Source organism: Zalophus californianus, chromosome 1 (assembly GCF_009762305.2).
Source record: "Zalophus californianus isolate mZalCal1 chromosome 1, mZalCal1.pri.v2, whole genome shotgun sequence".
Taxonomy (NCBI): domain Eukaryota; kingdom Metazoa; phylum Chordata; class Mammalia; order Carnivora; family Otariidae; genus Zalophus; species Zalophus californianus.
The window spans coordinates 118,040,522-118,057,528 of NC_045595.1; the positions used below are offsets into that span (position 1 = coordinate 118,040,522).

General features: G+C 31.1%; 1 protein-coding gene across 4 annotated transcripts in view; it reads right to left on the minus strand.

Moving 5' to 3' along the window:
• Nucleotides 1–17,007, minus strand: part of SI (sucrase-isomaltase) — a 106,230-nt gene that overhangs the window by 56,527 nt on the left and 32,696 nt on the right. For all 4 annotated transcript variants that reach the window (XM_027584973.2, XM_027584972.2, XM_027584975.1 and 1 more), the window contains 10 exons: nucleotides 16,001–16,117; nucleotides 13,891–14,045; nucleotides 12,945–13,029; nucleotides 11,568–11,624; nucleotides 10,304–10,428; nucleotides 8,623–8,711; nucleotides 5,512–5,561; nucleotides 4,634–4,804; nucleotides 2,427–2,582; nucleotides 598–804 (listed from right to left, as the gene is read on the minus strand). In XM_027584973.2, coding sequence (XP_027440774.2) covers nucleotides 598–804; nucleotides 2,427–2,582; nucleotides 4,634–4,804; nucleotides 5,512–5,561; nucleotides 8,623–8,711; nucleotides 10,304–10,428; nucleotides 11,568–11,624; nucleotides 12,945–13,029; nucleotides 13,891–14,045; nucleotides 16,001–16,117 — 1,212 coding nt within the window. The remainder of the gene's footprint in view (nucleotides 1–597; nucleotides 805–2,426; nucleotides 2,583–4,633; nucleotides 4,805–5,511; nucleotides 5,562–8,622; nucleotides 8,712–10,303; nucleotides 10,429–11,567; nucleotides 11,625–12,944; nucleotides 13,030–13,890; nucleotides 14,046–16,000; nucleotides 16,118–17,007) is intronic.

A 17,007-nucleotide genomic window follows, 5' to 3' on the forward strand; every position in this document is an offset into this window, starting at 1 on the left:
TCTCTCTCTCTATCTCATTCTCTCTCTCAAGTAAATAAAATCTTTAAAAAAATGTAAATAGTATCCTGTTTTATTTTTTGTTTTGTTTTGTTTTAAGATTATTTATTTATTTCTTTATTTGAGAGCGAGAGCACAAGCAGGAGGCAGAGGAAGAGGGAGAGGGAGAAGCAGACTCCCAGCTGAGCAGGGAGCCTGACCTGGGGCTCAATCTCAGCACCCTGGGATCATGACTTGAGCCGAAGGCTGACATTTAAATGACTGAGCTAGCAGGCATCCCTGTTTTGTTTATTTTAATGGGACTATAACATAGTCCGATTCTAAGTAATTTATGTATTTAGCAAGAACTTGAATTTTTTTTTAAATCACCACTACATGTTTAATTATTCACAAAGTTGCAAAAATAAGAAGCTTTATTTATTGTGCACCTAGATATGAGCTGTGTAGGAAAAAAAAAACACTTTATTTTTATAAAATCAAAATGTCTACAATTTAATTAATAATCCTTAATATCACATTAAAATTGAAGTATCTAAACTATTCAGAATCTTTTGTCTTGAGATATGAGTCATGCATTGGGATAGTTTATATTAAACATACCTTAAACTGCAGCATATCGTTTTTGTGATATTTCACCTCCACACGAAGAGCTGAGATGGGTTCAGAAGGTAGCTTTATTTGAGCTCTTGTAGGATTCAGTTGGAGGTCAGTCGTTATACCCATTGATGAATACTGAGTTGAACTGACCAAATAAGGGTTGTATTGTCTAGGAAAGTAACAGTCAGGTGCTCGGGAGCTAAGAGGAGGCTAAAAACAGAATACACGTTCACTGCCAGAAATTGTAAACATTATAATATGGACTCTTCAAAAAAGGTAGACATGTTTAATCACATGTTGTATAATTTAGAATTTTATTATTTAATACTAAAATAAAATTATAATCACAGCACAAAATATCTATTATGCAACCTAAAACACCATAACTAAAATGTTATATATAATATTTATATTTTGACTCTAAAGATAGACCAGTACAGGAAAAGAATCAAATGTCATAGCTTTTCAACAGAAAATAGAATGACTCTATGGTCTTTGCAAAAATTAAGTATATTACTCATAAATTTTTATTCCATGCTTATTCTTATTTTTCATATTGACTATTGCCTTTAGTGTGTAAAATGGCTCTACAACAACCCTCAGAAGGGCCTGGACTTAAAGTTCTTTTCTTTTACTTATAATGAAACTGTATCATTCCTTATCTCATGACTGATCCTTATGCTGGTCAATTACATCCTGACCAGTATTTAAATAGGGACTATGCAGCGGGAGGGGGTGGCAAGGTGATGGGTATTGAGGAGGGCATGTGCTGTGATGAGCACTGGGTGTTATACTTAACTAATGAATCACTGAACACTACATCAAAAACTAATGATGTACTATACAGTGGCTAATTGAATATCATAAAAATAAATAAATAAATAAGTAAACAAACAAATAAGGACTATGGCCAAAGATCAAAACTAATTGGTTTATATGAGTGGAAGCTAAGACCTAAGAAAAAGAATGATCAGTGGTGGCATTGAGGGCTAGTTGCTTTATGATAGTCCATTCTCCCATCTTTCTTATTTATTCAATTATTATATTGCTGGGAGAAGCAACGTGCCCATGTTCATGTCCCAGTCTCTTTTGAAGAAGTTATATATGACCTCCAAAACCTCCTTAAAATAAAAGAGTATAAGCTGATGAAAATAGGATGCCCTTCCCCTTCCCACCTTTGGGCCTGTAATGAATACATAATGGCAGATGACATAATACAATCTTGAGGATAAAAAAGAAATGGTAAATATAAGACATTGATGACATTGAGAGGCCAGTATATCAGGCATGGGACTCTTTTTTTTGTAAGAGAAAAATAAATTGTGTCTTGTTTAACTAAATCATCATTCTGTTGAATGGATGACCAAAATAACTGGCTAGAAATTACCCCTTAGTGGAACTGATACAGCCCATCAATTTCAGAAGTTTTAATAACCTGAAACAATGCTTTTGAAAGACTGGCTCCTACTAACATAATACCTTAGTAAATTAAGCTATTCAGTCATAGTCAACATCTAATAAGATTTCAACCAATAGAGGACTATTTTGTTAAGTAAAATGGGCATACTTTATTAAGTAAAGTAAGGCACACTATCCAAAGTGCCTGGAAAGCAACTTACACATCCATTTAGTCTAGCATTTACTAAAATGTCTTTGGAGAATTAATTAAGATAAAAACAAATTGTCTATCAAAGTCCTAATTTCCAATTCCAAATGTTTCTCTAAATGAATTTAGTTCATATGCTGTAGAATTAAAATTATAATACATAATGCTTACATTGAGATATTTATGTAAAAGCCATACTATGAATTATAATTAAAATTCTTAGTACCGTTTCCCATAAACAACCACGTGCTTCACACTTTTCTTTACTTGCAGGATCTGCATCTGGATAACAAGTAAACCTTTCATTTACTGAGAAATTTTGATTCCATTGAACAGTAAAGTTTCTTCCAAGGTTAAAGTTGAGATTGTAAATGAAGAGACTCTGAAGACAAAGAAACATTAAAGAATATTTGTGAGCCCTGGACTACTTAAATATACTTAACATTTATAAAGTGCAGCAACCACAGCAATTCTTCAAATCAAATCATTGGTACTTTTAATAGGATACTTAACAGATAAGAAAGGAGAAAATATGTCATGCCACTGAAATGGCTAGAACTTCAAAATAGGAAAAGTGTGAGAAATCGTAGAATACTGATGAAAAGCATTATTACTAAATCCAGACACGAGTTCAGCTCTCAGTTCTGCCATTTAATGCTTATGCTTCTTTGGGACAATTGCCTATCCTTTATTATCTTCAATTTCTTCCCCCTGTGAAATGGGGATGATGGTCCCTACTAAGGGGGGTTGCTATATAGGATGAATGATAAATGAAATTTAAAACACTTAACACAATGCCTAGGGCAGATTAAGTATAAAATAAATATTAGTTCCCTCAAGGGTGGAAAAAGTTAATGACTTAGGCTGATATGGAGGCCCCCAGTCAGAGGACAGAAATACTTATTCCTTCAATTCTGTCTCTAATTTGAAACACCACTTACAATATTTGAGGGATAAGTTAGATAGGAGATAACATGACATGATGCAAAAAAGAAAAAATAAGAGGATAGCTACATACTACATACATATATATATATTCTAATACATAATGATTTGTATTATTATATTGCAAAGTTATGTTTGTTGTCTTTATACCTTGAGAATAATATGGGCAAAATTTATCCCAGACTTCCATCTTCACAGCTTACTTTTTGATATCAACTTACTTTCATACCTCTACATACAGCACTGAAAATTCATATAAAGATCAGTCTAAACACAGCAGAATTAGGAAGGTGTGTCTATTAGAGTCTGTGTAAATCTTACATAAGCATAAATACACAGATATACACTGAAATTGCAAAAACCAAATAAAATGATTTTTATATTATACTCTCTTGATGATCTTTGATAGAGTCATAAAGTTCTCAATAGGCCTGTATTATTTAATTTATGTTAATTATTATAGTCCTAGGAATATAAAAAATTATAGTATATTTACTAAATAAAAATAATTAACCAATACATATTTTTATGAAAATTGCCAAGTTAAAAACTCTGGGCCAGAGGGCTTAAGAATTAGAAAAAAAAATACTCTAAGAGAATATTCTATATCTCAAGTAATTTATAATTTATTCTGCTATTACTAATAATTTAGGGTATATATGAATAGTGGAAAAAGTCAATAAAAATCATTTCACTGTTTTAAATTATTATGATCTATATTTTAAATACAGTACTTTATTATTCAAAGCAACATTATGATTTAAATATTACATTTTACAGATAAGGAAGCTGAGATAATAAGAAATTAATTTGCTATGTTTAAATGCACAGGTTGCAAGGCTGGAATTCAAGCCCTATCTCGTGACTCCTTTTCCCTCCCTAGGACACATCTTGAGATTTTATTTTCAACATGGGGTTCAAACTCACAACCCTGAGACCAAGAGTCCTACATGCTCTCCTTACTGAGCCAGCAAGGTGCCCTTCTAGAACACATCTTAAAAGAGACAAAAATTACAATTGCCCTAGAAGGGAAGGGTATAAACAAAAATTCAAAGAAAATAATACAAGATATATCAAGGATAGTGAGAGTTCTTGAAAGGGGAAGCATAGGGAATGACTGAAGAAAGGGATTCAATCCATATCTTAAGATAGAGTATTAAATGAGAAGCTAAAGCATTTAGAAACTTTACTGTATGCAACAGGTGATTAAGTTAAAGTTCAGGGTTGGAAAATGGTATGAAAAAATATTAAGAAGGTGTACATAAGTGATATCCAAGATAAAATGAAATAAAGAGAAGCAACAAGGAGTCCTTTTAATGTTGATATCTGAAATTGGAATGACCTAAAATGGAATATTGATAGCAAAAGGGAAAAAAAAAGAATGTCATGGAGGAAAAAAAAAATCACAAAACCAAGAGGCTGGATGGTTACATAATGTTAAATGTGAGAATATGTGACAGCTAAAATATTTTAAAATTTTTAATTTACCTGGTTGGAAGCAGTATAAGTAAAATTGTAGTGATCTTTCATTGGTTGATTATCTTCCACCACTGTAACTTGTGTAACAGAGTCGATCAACCCAAGGACTTTTATAGTCTCAAATGCTAAAGTGGTTCCTTCCTGGTATGATGAATGTGTGCATATAATATCTAATTTGTTCTGAAAAGAAGTATATAATAGTATATATTAAGTAGACGGTCTTTGGATACAAACCTGAAATAATACAGGTATGAAACAGAAAAAGAACCAGTCATCTATCCCTCCATTCCCACCAGCTCTCCACATCCAAGTAACATATATAAATATACTCATTAATAACTCTTTTACATTTTGTATACATGCCTTAAAATTTATTTTCAAAGGTAACCTGAATTACCCATGATGCAACTCATATATATATATATATCTCTTCTCATTCTAGCCTTAATGTTGATGAAGAATAACAGCTTTGGCAACAAAGAATATATGAAGAAATCCAACATCTACAAAAACTATTGCTATTAATTATTAAAATTTAGCCTTGTGTGTAAATGATTCATACTTACTCAAAATCCATAACAATTATTGCTGTGACTGATATATTAAAGCATTTTCAAATATGTTGCTTAAACAAGACATAGCACATTAAGATGCTTGAAGTTTTTTGTGCATCAATTTCATTTTCACAAAGTTATGTATTACATTTAAATATAAAAATTTAAGGTAACAATGTATTAATAATTTAACAACTTAAATTTAAAAAAATAATTTATTTCATTTCTTTCTGTTGAAATCTGAACATCTATCCAAAAGAAATCCATGATAAATGCATAACTCAGACATTAGCAAGATACATGTTCAGCTATGAGTCCAAGGAGAATACTTACATTAGAAACTGAAAAAGTATATAAAATGTAGTTGCCATTTTGTATGGTATCTGAAATGGGAAAAAAAAAACAGTTACCAGATCAAAATATAATTCTTTATTAGTAAAATTCTCTATTTTTATGATTAGACAACACTTAAGAAATTTAAAATAAAAGGTACTGTAATGGGCTCCTGAATGTCTCAGTCGGTTGAGCGTCCCACTCTTGGCTTCAGCTCAGGTCATGGTCTCAAGGTCCTGAGATTGGGTCTTAGGGTCCTGAGACAGGGTCTCAGCTGGGTCAGTCTGTGTGCTCAGTGGGGAGTCCACTTCTCTCCTTCTCCCCCTCCCCCTGCTTGCATGTACTCACATGTGCTCTCTCTCTCTCAAGTAAATAAATAAATCTTTTTTTAAAAAAATTTAAAGAGATACTGTTTATTAATAAAGCAAATTAAAAAGCTTATCTTTTCAAATTAAAGTCTTTAACACCTATATACAAAATAATCTTGGTAGTTTATTATCCCAGTACGTAAAGGTAATGAATACATAATGTGCCTAGGTTAATTTTTCAAAGATGGCTAAAATATTTCTGGAAATTAAGAGGAAAAAACTTAGAGTAAAATGTGCATAATTGTAAATTCATTAATGAATATTTTATCTCTTTCTAGTAAACCATGTAACTTAATTCAGGTTATCTTTGGAAGATATGGCACATCACAATTTTATTTTGCATCTTTATTTTTTTTAAAGATTGATTGATTGATTGATTGATTGATTGATTTGTCAGAGAGAGACACAGCGAGAGAGGGAACACAAGTAGGGGGAGTGGGAGAGGGAGAAGCAGGTTTCCTGCCGAGCAGGGAGCCCAATGCAGGGCTCGATCCCAGGACTCAGGGATCATGACCTGAGCCGAAGGCAGACGCTTAATGACTGAGCCACCCAGGCACCCCTATTTTGTATCTTTAACTTTTTTTCATTGTTTGAAGAAATAAAGTGAATCTGGAGATATACTAAAGACCAAAATAAACTTAAATGAGGAAAATGGAAGGAGACAATGATTTTCCACACTATGTAAGAGAACTTTTTATTAACATGTTTCTGTAACAGAGAAACTGAAGATTATGGCTAAAATAATTGGAAAGAAAGTGAGAAAAGTAAAAGGAATCTGAAAATGTATATATTTGTTCAACAATATTAATTTACCTAAAATTTTAATCCTAATTAATGAAATAAAAATCATAACCTGAATTGAAGGTAATTTTATTTGTTTATTTAAAAGTTAATTATTTAGAAAATTCTGATTTTAACTTTTCAAAGCACATAACTATATAGATACCATATTTGATAGCTGATTAAATCATATCTCCTTCATATTTATAACCATCTTCCTAGGTGAAAGTAAATTATTAATATGTATTTTTCTATAGAAAGAAATATATTTGGGTATATTTATATAATTTGAGAAATAAGAATAACCTCAAAATCAAGCCCCACATGCTATCAATGCAGGTGTGATATCAACAGCATTCTTTAACTGATTATCACAAATAATTTAACTCAGCAGGAATCCAATCTTAAGAAACTTCTATGTGGTAAATATTTGGAATCTATTCTCATGGGAGAGCTCACCCTAGTGTACCTAGGCTCCAAGGTATTTGAGACAGAGCAAGAAGGCTGGTGTGCCGGAGTAGAATGAGAAAAGGAGAGCAGTAGTGGAAAAGTGTGTTTGTGTGCACACATATATGCCAAAATACAGAACATGCTGAGTGGTCTAGGTCTTGGTAAAGACTAAGGCTTCTAACTGAATAAAATGGAGAATCATTAGAGGGTTTTAAGCGGAGGTGTGATGATTTGAATCATCTTTTTTTTTTTCATTTTATTTTAGGTTATGTTAATCACCATATATTACATCACTAGTTTTTGATGTAGTGTTCCATGATTCATTGTTGAATCATCTTTTAAAAGGATCACTCCACCTGCTGGATTGTAAATAGAATGTAAATAGGGTTGGATAAGAACTATAGACAGACCAGTTAGGGAGCTATTATAGGAATTAAAATGAAAGAGAGTAATGATAGTGATGGAACTGATGAAAGAACCCACGTCAAGGTAGAACCAAGAGAAATTCCTAGGCTATGAGAAAAAAGGATCAAAAATGGTTTTTGGTTTCTTGGAGAAATGAAATCACCGTCAATTGACAAGGGAAGACTGCAGGTGAAGCAGATTTATTGTGGTAATCTGTATTTTCATAAATAAGCCTTAAAAAACATGAATTTTTTCATAGATTCCATATTTTCAAATTATAAGAGAGCACACCAATGCATAGATTATTTCCTGAAGTTAGGTTAGAGATGTTTGGATGTTTCATACACATATAAAGACGTGGGATATTCTTTAATACATCTGAGAAGGAGTGAGCTAAAATAGAAGTTAAACTATAATTTTTTTGTATACAAAAATACAAAACACATACCTAGGAGTCTTCTATTAAAAGAAACGGGATAAAAAACCTTAACAGATTTATGAGGGTAGTTGTAATTGACTAAATCTAAACAGATAAATTTAGTATGGCATAATTATATATTAGCAAAAAATGGCTCATTTTTTATTCACTTGGGTACTGAATCCTCAAATTTGGGGCTTATGAAATAAAATTAAATACACTGTTAATTAAAGTAAAGTAAAGTGAAGTGAAGTGAAATATTTATATGGTAACACTCTTACCTCAAATAATTTAACATTAATTAAAATTTTAAATGTTAGGTTTTTTTTTACAGTAATAAAATTTTAGTTTTTAATCACTACTCTTAAGAGAGTTGAAAAGATGATAAAATTTGTATATTTGTGAATTTATTAACTACTCTAATTAAAAGAAATAATCTAAAAAAAGATATCTGTACTTGTCAAACACTTTTGCAATGAACCAACAGACAAAAATATTGTAATTCAATATTTATAATTTAAAGAACAATGTTAAATTTCATAAAGTAACCTAATATCCTAAATAGATAAAAAGAGGAATTAAAAAATAAAACTTGTGACATTTTTTAAATAGATGCAATGTTGTATTAATAAAGGCAAATTGTCCCATCATCAGAATGAACATTTAAAAGTATATCACATTAAAACTTACTTTTAGTTTCTCCATCATCCCAGAAAAAGTCTCCTTTTGCTGTGTTATCTTCATTTAATGCAACTATAAGTCCTAGAGGGTTCTTCCGGCTGTTAAGTAAGTTTGGGTGTTTATGTGATTCAAAATAAATTTGTAATAGTGGACTATCCTATAAATAAGTCAATTTCAACTTAGCAGATCTGTAGGCATTCTGCATTCATGTGAGAACACTGATATCAATAAAATTCATGTCTATATTTATTATTTTTTCCATGAAAGAAATAATTTATATACTTATAAAATAAATGAAAGAAATAAATATAATAATATAATATGGAATTTCTTGGAGGCAAGATACCAACAAATTTGAAACAATATAATGATACTAAAATTCAAACAAGAAAAATTAAATATACTTTATAAATGCAGATTACATTTAACATGTATTTGCATATCTCAATTAACTCTACCTTGTAATTTATCAAGACTACATCTTACATGCATAATAAAGAAAAGTACAGTATAAACACATTTTGATGCTCAGTAGAATATCTATTAGCCTTACAAATGAGGCTAATTTTATCATGAGAAATGAGACATGATGAATACAATTTTTTTCTCTATTACTGTAGGTTTTTAAATCTAAAATAGTACCCCTGAGGCTATACAGTCCAGGTAACTGCTCTATATAGAATATATTCCATCCTGCATGCTCACGAAATTGTATGCTTCTCTTGTTCAATACAGCTCTAGAGTATAACTAATTTTTTAGAGAACAGTCATGGAACAGTTACAGTCTGAAAATAATCAATTATAGAATGTCAAATAAATTAAGTTACTAGCACACATTCATTCACTCATATATTTGTTCCTTCAATAAATATGTAGCAAAAACAGAGAGCATATTATGGGCCGGACATTTATTATTGGTTTAGGGACTAAAACAGGGAAAAGTCCTTGCCTTAATGGAGTTTAAAGTCAAAGGGAGTGGACACATTATATACAAGATAAAGTAAATAATATAATTCCAGATATTCTTAATGTTATGAAGAAAACACAGCAGGCTAAGAAATAGAAAGTGACTATCCCTTGGGGTGTTACAGAATATGGGGAAATATGTGCATTCAATATAATCCCTTCTGTGCTCTTGTACCCAGAATGAATGCTGCAAGATGGAGCATGAGAATTTTCAAGTTTCTTCTTTTTTTCTTAATATTTCTGGAATTTATTCTTACTGAACAAATTAGTTTCCATATCATTCTTTCCCTAAACAGAATTATCCACCTCATTTATCATTTAAAGTAAAACATTTTAGCAGAAAGAAAAACATTGTGACATTTATGTATTGAAAATCTAAACTGTAACTGACACTTTCAACAATTATATAACTTACTTTAATTTTTCATATTTTTATTAAGAATAACCAATTAACTTTAATTACACATATTCTATAGAAAATGTCACCACATTTTTGGCATATGAAAAATTATGATCTAATCACGTTCATTTTTAAAATAAAAAAATTTGTAATAATGTTACATAATTTGAATCTTTTTATAAATGATTATATTTAAGAATTCCCTCCATATGTAAAATATCTTCTGGTGAAAAAACTAAACACTAATCTTTGATTCTTAATAAAATATGAAATATTAAAACTTGAATTATATTTCAGATTTCAGTTAATGATTTTTCATTTTACCTTGCAGTTGTAGTTACAGCAGGTTGTTGAATGGGGATAATATAACCTCCTCTAAGATGTAATCCTATTTTGTCTCCTGGAAGATATATATTAACACGTTGTTTTTTCCATGGCCTTTTTGCACCCTAATATTTGGAAGTTAAAAAGATTTTCTATTACTAGTGGAGACTTTAATCCCATTTCATAAGAATTCAATTTTACACACAGAAATAATTTTTACTGTGAGCAAGTCATGTCATCTAAATGAATATTAATATGCTGTTTTCTAACTTTGAAAAAAATCCTTTTTTTCAGCTTACTGAATAAAGCAGAAGAAAAATAAGTTCACTTTCTCAAAAAAATTAAAAATCAATTTAGACAAATCAATTTCCCCTCTACAATAATTAATATTCTTTATTAGTCCTATTTTTATTCTTTGTTTTGTTTTAAAATTAGGCATTCTTTAAAAAGCTTTGAAAAATCATTGTTTTGGGGCACCTAGGTCGCTCAGATGGTTAAGCGTCTGCCTTCGGCTCAGGTCATGATCTCAGGGTCCTGGGATCAAGCCCGGTGTCAGCCTCCCTGCTCAACCGGAGTCTGCTTTTCCCTCTCTCTCTACCTCTCTCCCCACTCCTGCTCTCTCTCTCTCTCAAACTCTCTCTCAAATAAATAAATATTTTTTAAAAAATAAAATAAAATAAAACTCATTTCTATAAAAATAAAGGGTCTGCTTAGCAAATATAAATGATATGCAAAATAATGCCTTTTAAAATAAATGCTTCTCAAAAGATCTTAGTCAATTAAAAAATAGGTTGTATATGAATGCTACAATGTTGCCTTTTCAAGGTTGAAATGAAAATCTTTCGCAAACTTTTGAATGTGCCATATAAAAACAAATGCTTACCATTAGCTCAATATTCAATTCTTCTGTCAATTAGATAAATATATAAAGTAGGAAAAGCATCAAAATAAGTCACCACTCCTTCCTAAAATTACTCCTGACTTTTATTTCCACAATTTAAAAATGAATACTATAACTCTTTGTACTAAAGAATATAACTTTATATTAATCACATGCAACAAACATATACTTGCTCACATGCAACAAAACATGTATACCTGCACAAATTTTACATATTATTCAAATTTGGAATCATTCTTTTTTTGTAATGATAACACAAATGCTGAAAACAGATATGCTATGTGTTGGGAATTAAGTTTCCACATACAGATGTGTTTGACAGTATAATACTTGTGAGTCTATTATTATATTAAAGTTACTTACAGTTTCAAAATCATACCAAGTAGCATTAGGGATATATGCACTCACAGTATCTGCTCCCTAAAATAAAGCAAATTAATTTATACACTTTTTATTTGTTTACTTTAATACTTATCAGAAGAGTATCATATCAAATATTAAGTTGGGTTTTAATAGTCAAGGAAAAAATCTTCCTTTGTACTGTTCCACTCCAATATTTCCTATATATAATAATCAAAAGGCTATTTTACTAGTTTTTTTTTTTTAAGATTTTATTTATTTGACAGAGAGAGACACAGCAAGAGAGGGAACACAAGCAGGGGGAGTAGGAGCTGGAGAAGCAGGATCTCGGCTGAGCAGGGAGCCTGATGCGGGGCTTGATCCCAGGACCCTGGGATCATGACGTGAGCCAAAGGCAGATGCTCAACAACTAAGCCACCCAGGTGCCCCTTTACTAGTTTTATATAATAATATAAACCACACCAAAAGATAGTTGAAATTAATTTAAGTAGCAACTAAAAAAATGCATTTGTATTGTTATAATCTACATGGTAATTGTGAATGTGTACACATTCATATCTGTATATTTCCATGGGCATACAGACTTTTAAATGATAGGTAAAAACCAAAAATCTCACTCCACTATATTTTCAATATTTTCATATGATCAGCTGGTTTTCAAGTTCCCCTTTATTTACAATTTAGCAAAATTTCAAGGTCTCTTGACATATGTCTATATCTACTTAAATTTGCTAGACATATGTCTATGTCTAGCAAAATTTCAATGTCTATTGACATATCTCTATATCTAGTTAAATGAGAGTTCATTGTTATTACTATGAGACTGATTTTGATTCCATAAATAAAGCTTTCTTTTTTAGAATATTAATTTTATATCATTTTCTTCTCCCCAGTTACATATTATATATTTGAAAAGCATAAATCTACTTAACATTTTTATAATTTTTCAGAATTTCTTCTACATTTTAGAATTCAACATTTATCAGGTTGAAACAGGTTGAGTAGCATATTTTTTGACCTACATTCTTTGTTTAATTCTCAATGGTTAAAATTTAACCATTGTTGTTCAGAGCACAGCTTTTTGATATTACAACAATGCCTGCCATCCACTTCCACTCCAACAGAAAACAAAATTGTCATTTCCACAAGCCATGCTAAATAAACATGCTAACTAAATAAGAATAGATCACTTATCAATAAATGAACCTAGCCCCTCCTTTCATCAGCATGCCAATTTAAAACCATCCTAATTAGGATTCCTGGAGTAGCTGCTGAACACAAGAGTAACATTTATAACCAAGTCTTTTTTATAATTGTGTGTGAATATGGTTATAAAGTATCCTTTAAAAGCAGTAAATTTATTAAAATTGTAAAACCTACCTCTTTCAAGACAGGAGTAATAAGTAATGCGGGGCCCCATAAGAATTGAGTATCCTCACTCCAGGTATTCATATCCTCATAAAACCTAAGAATGACAATTTGCTTCATAATGACAATGTTTACGATATAAAGATAAAAAATAAGTTTATCCAAATTCCTTATTTGGTTTATCATTGCAGTTTTTTCCTGGGAATGATCATTAGCTTTAATTTTACTTGTTTGACATGTCATTTTGAATCTATGGTTCTTATATCCTTATGGTTCATCCGACACTCAAGAAAGAAGAAAAGAAGGAAGGAAGGGAGAAAGGGAAGAAAGGAGGGAAGGGGGGAGGAAATTAGTTCATCTGGGCTCAAAAAAAATCTGTCGGATATGACAAGGTTACTTATTATTTGTAATAAATAACTATTCTGTTTAATTCATTTTCTCCTCTAAGCTTGTAAAGTATCAGAAATCGTTCATATTCTACTTTCTTCCCTTAAAATGTTTCATTATAAATTCCTGTTTTAACCTGGATTTGAAAGGGTCTTTAGTCATTTCTTGAGGAAAGGTCCTGCTTTGCTCAAGATATACAAAGACAGACACAATTAACTGCTCTGCAACTATACTATACTCTTGATCTATAGTTAGATGATTTTGACAATATATACATAATATGTCTTCAGTAACAGCATATTTCATCTTCCTAATATAATTTCCCTAATATATCCTATGTATTGTTTTCCTTTTAAGTTCTATTCAATTCCCACATTTCTAGCTTAATCTTGCCCAATAATTAAATTAATTATATTTACTTACTACTATCATTCCATAGTTCATCAAATGATTTATATAAATGTATAAAAAGCAGAAATCTATTTGGCATCTTGATTAGTCTCCATTAATTTTTCCATGTATATCTGAATATAATTTGAAAGATATTAAAATTCTTGAACATAGTACTCACTCATGAAGAACTGGTCTTGCTACTGTTTCTCCAAACATATGGGCTTTGTAAAACAGAGTATAGAGGAAAGGTAATAAGGTATAGCGAATATTCAAGTAGTGCCTTGATGAATTAACCAAAAGAGAATTTTGCCCAAAAAATGCTGGATCCTGATGCTATGGAATAAAAACAGACATTAAAATAAAAGCGTTAAAATAATGAATGAAAATTATGCATTTAATCTATTTTTGAAAAGCAAGTTATATATATTTTAAGTTGCTTATAAATATTTGAAATTGTTCCTCTTTCATCATCAAAATATGTATTTTTATTTTTTATGTTTTAATTTGGATATATGTTTTAATTAAACTATTTTATACTGGACATTTTTCATTTAAATACAGAGATGAAAATATATTTTAACAAAGAATTTTTCACCTATATTATTTGTGGTAGGTTGAATTATTGGCTCTAATGTTCATGTTCTCTTGTACACACAACCTTCATTGTGAAATTCTGCAGTACCTACCACTAAAGGTGGACTGTACTTCCCCACCTCTTGACTTTGTGTTCAGCTAAGGACATACTCTGGCCAATGGGGTCTTAGTACATGTGACATATTCATGTAAAGGTTTGAAATGTGCTTGCCTGAGGACTTACTACCTTGTGCCTTGTCATTGCCATTAGAAGAAAAAGCCCAGGTAGTTTACTGGCCCAGAGATACAGGGAACAGACTGCCTGGTCAGCACAAAGCCTTGTAATTTGAAGGACAGCCTCCCTGCTAAGCCCAAGCTAGATCAATGGACTCTCTTAGCACAGGTGCACTGATGTGAGCAAATCTGCTCAGATCTCCGGTTATGGGTAGCAAAATGAACTGAGGGTACCATCTACTGTCCCCCTGGATTCGTCATCATTTTACCCTGAAGATATTTCCCTTTGGCTGCTCAAAGCTAATCAATGAGCATGGTGGGGGTACTATTCAGGCTCATTCCTGGAAGATACAGGCAAAGTCAACTTTACCTTGAAGACTCACCACCACTGGACTGAGTGGAAACTTCCTTAGAATTGGGCTGCAGTATGTGACTCTCCCTAAAAATCCTCCTTCCTTGCCTTCATCTTCACCAGATTCAGACCCCAATTGTGATGTGAAGGCTCTCTTCATTTTTTCCTGCTCTCTCCCCTTTATCCTTCACAAATATTTCACCAATAAATCTCTAACATATCTATCTTGGCATGTGCTTTTGGGAGATATAAATGAACACACAGTGTAATGTAATTCATATCAACATCTCCATGAGCACAAATTTCTTTAAAGCACCATTTAGGTGGATTAGGAAATGACTAATCCCCAATTTATATCTTTTACTTCTGTTCTGTCATGCCTCTTTCCAGGCAGAGCTCTGAGTGATTATCCCTCTTCTCAAACGGTATTAATGGCTCTATATGTAACCAGTATGTGAACAGTGAATAATTTCTCAACAAACATGCAACAATCAACTTAATTGATTTAATGGTTTCACCTAATTTCCCATTTCCTCTGAGAAATATGTCTCTGAGAGCCCAGAGCATGCTGAGTTCATAGGGGTCATAGAATAGCTCAGTATGTCCTTGTACTTCTGTTCCCACCAGTTCAGATGCATGTGTTAGTTTTATTTTTCCCAACCTATTGGTCTAGCTTTACTTATTATACAAAGACTCTGAACTCAAACTACTTTTCAAGTCTCTTGAATTTCTTGTGTTTTTTAATAGAACAAAAGCTGGAAATCCTTAATATTACAATATATTTTTTATGAAAGTTACCCGGAACTTGCATTGTCAGAATCCAGGCTCAAAAAGTTTTGGCTTTAATTTTAAATATTAAATTATTTTAAATTAAAGTGATATAACACACTTGTATATGCTCTAGGCTTAAATAAAATATTTATGTTGTGACACCATTACATTTCATGATTTCCTCATTTGACCCTTTTTTAATATATAAAATATTTATAGGCTTTGACAAGAGGACGTCTAACTTTATGAATTATGCTGCAAACTTTCAGACTGTATCTTCTATAGATACAAATTTAAGTGCATTGCTAAAACTAGAATTAGGTTTTATTTAAAAACATGGAGAACAAGAGACATTTACCTCATATACATCACCGTTATGGTTCCTGGAAAATGGATAAAATGCCCCAAGTTGCATCCACCTTCTACAAAGCTCTTCTGTGGTATTAGCCACAAATCCACAGATGTCCGCTCCAACCTAAATAACAAATATATCTATTACTCATAGCGTAAAGAGTCTCAAATTTGCCCAGGGCATCACATTTTATGCCTCAACCGATTAATTTCCATTACCTAACAATTTTTTGTTTTACTGTCTTCATATATTCTTCCTTAACATAGTTTTACATTTTCCATTTTTGCTTTGTACTTGCCTCTTACAGCATTATTTTACAATTTTTCATTGCCTCTTTATACATCGTTAGTCTCATGTATTTACTATCTCCTTTGATCTAATCATTAACTCAGTTTGCAATGTGAAATTATATTATTAAAATGTGTTTTTTCTTAACCCAAAACTCATCTCCTATGATTTTTTTCATTTATAATATATTACTGTAAATAAGAAAATAGTAAAAAATGTTGCCTAACATTTAGCCATATAAAATTTCATTCCTCTTCCTTCAAGACCCTCCAGAAAAAACTACTATCCTTAATTTAGTATGTTTACATTTATTTAAATGGTTACAAGCATTTTTTTATTTTTCTAAATAGTATGGAAGTACCCATAAACAATATATAGTATTGTTTTGTATGTTTATTAACTTTATGTAAATGGCATATTGTATGTATGACACAGCTTTTCATTTTTTCTCAAAGCATTATTTTTGTGAGATTCACTTGTGTTAAATGTGAACATTTAGCTCTAGTGTTCTATAATATGGGAGCTCATAACTATGAAAAATGCTCCTGTAAGTTTTATATATAGGTTTCTTTGTGAATATTAAAAAAAAAACTTACCCTTTTTCTATGGTATTATATATATAAATATTTTCAAGATTTTCCTGGCTTATTGGAAATACACATTGTTTAATCAAAACTGGTTGTAACCATTTGTAAACACACTGACAGTACATGAAAATTTCCATT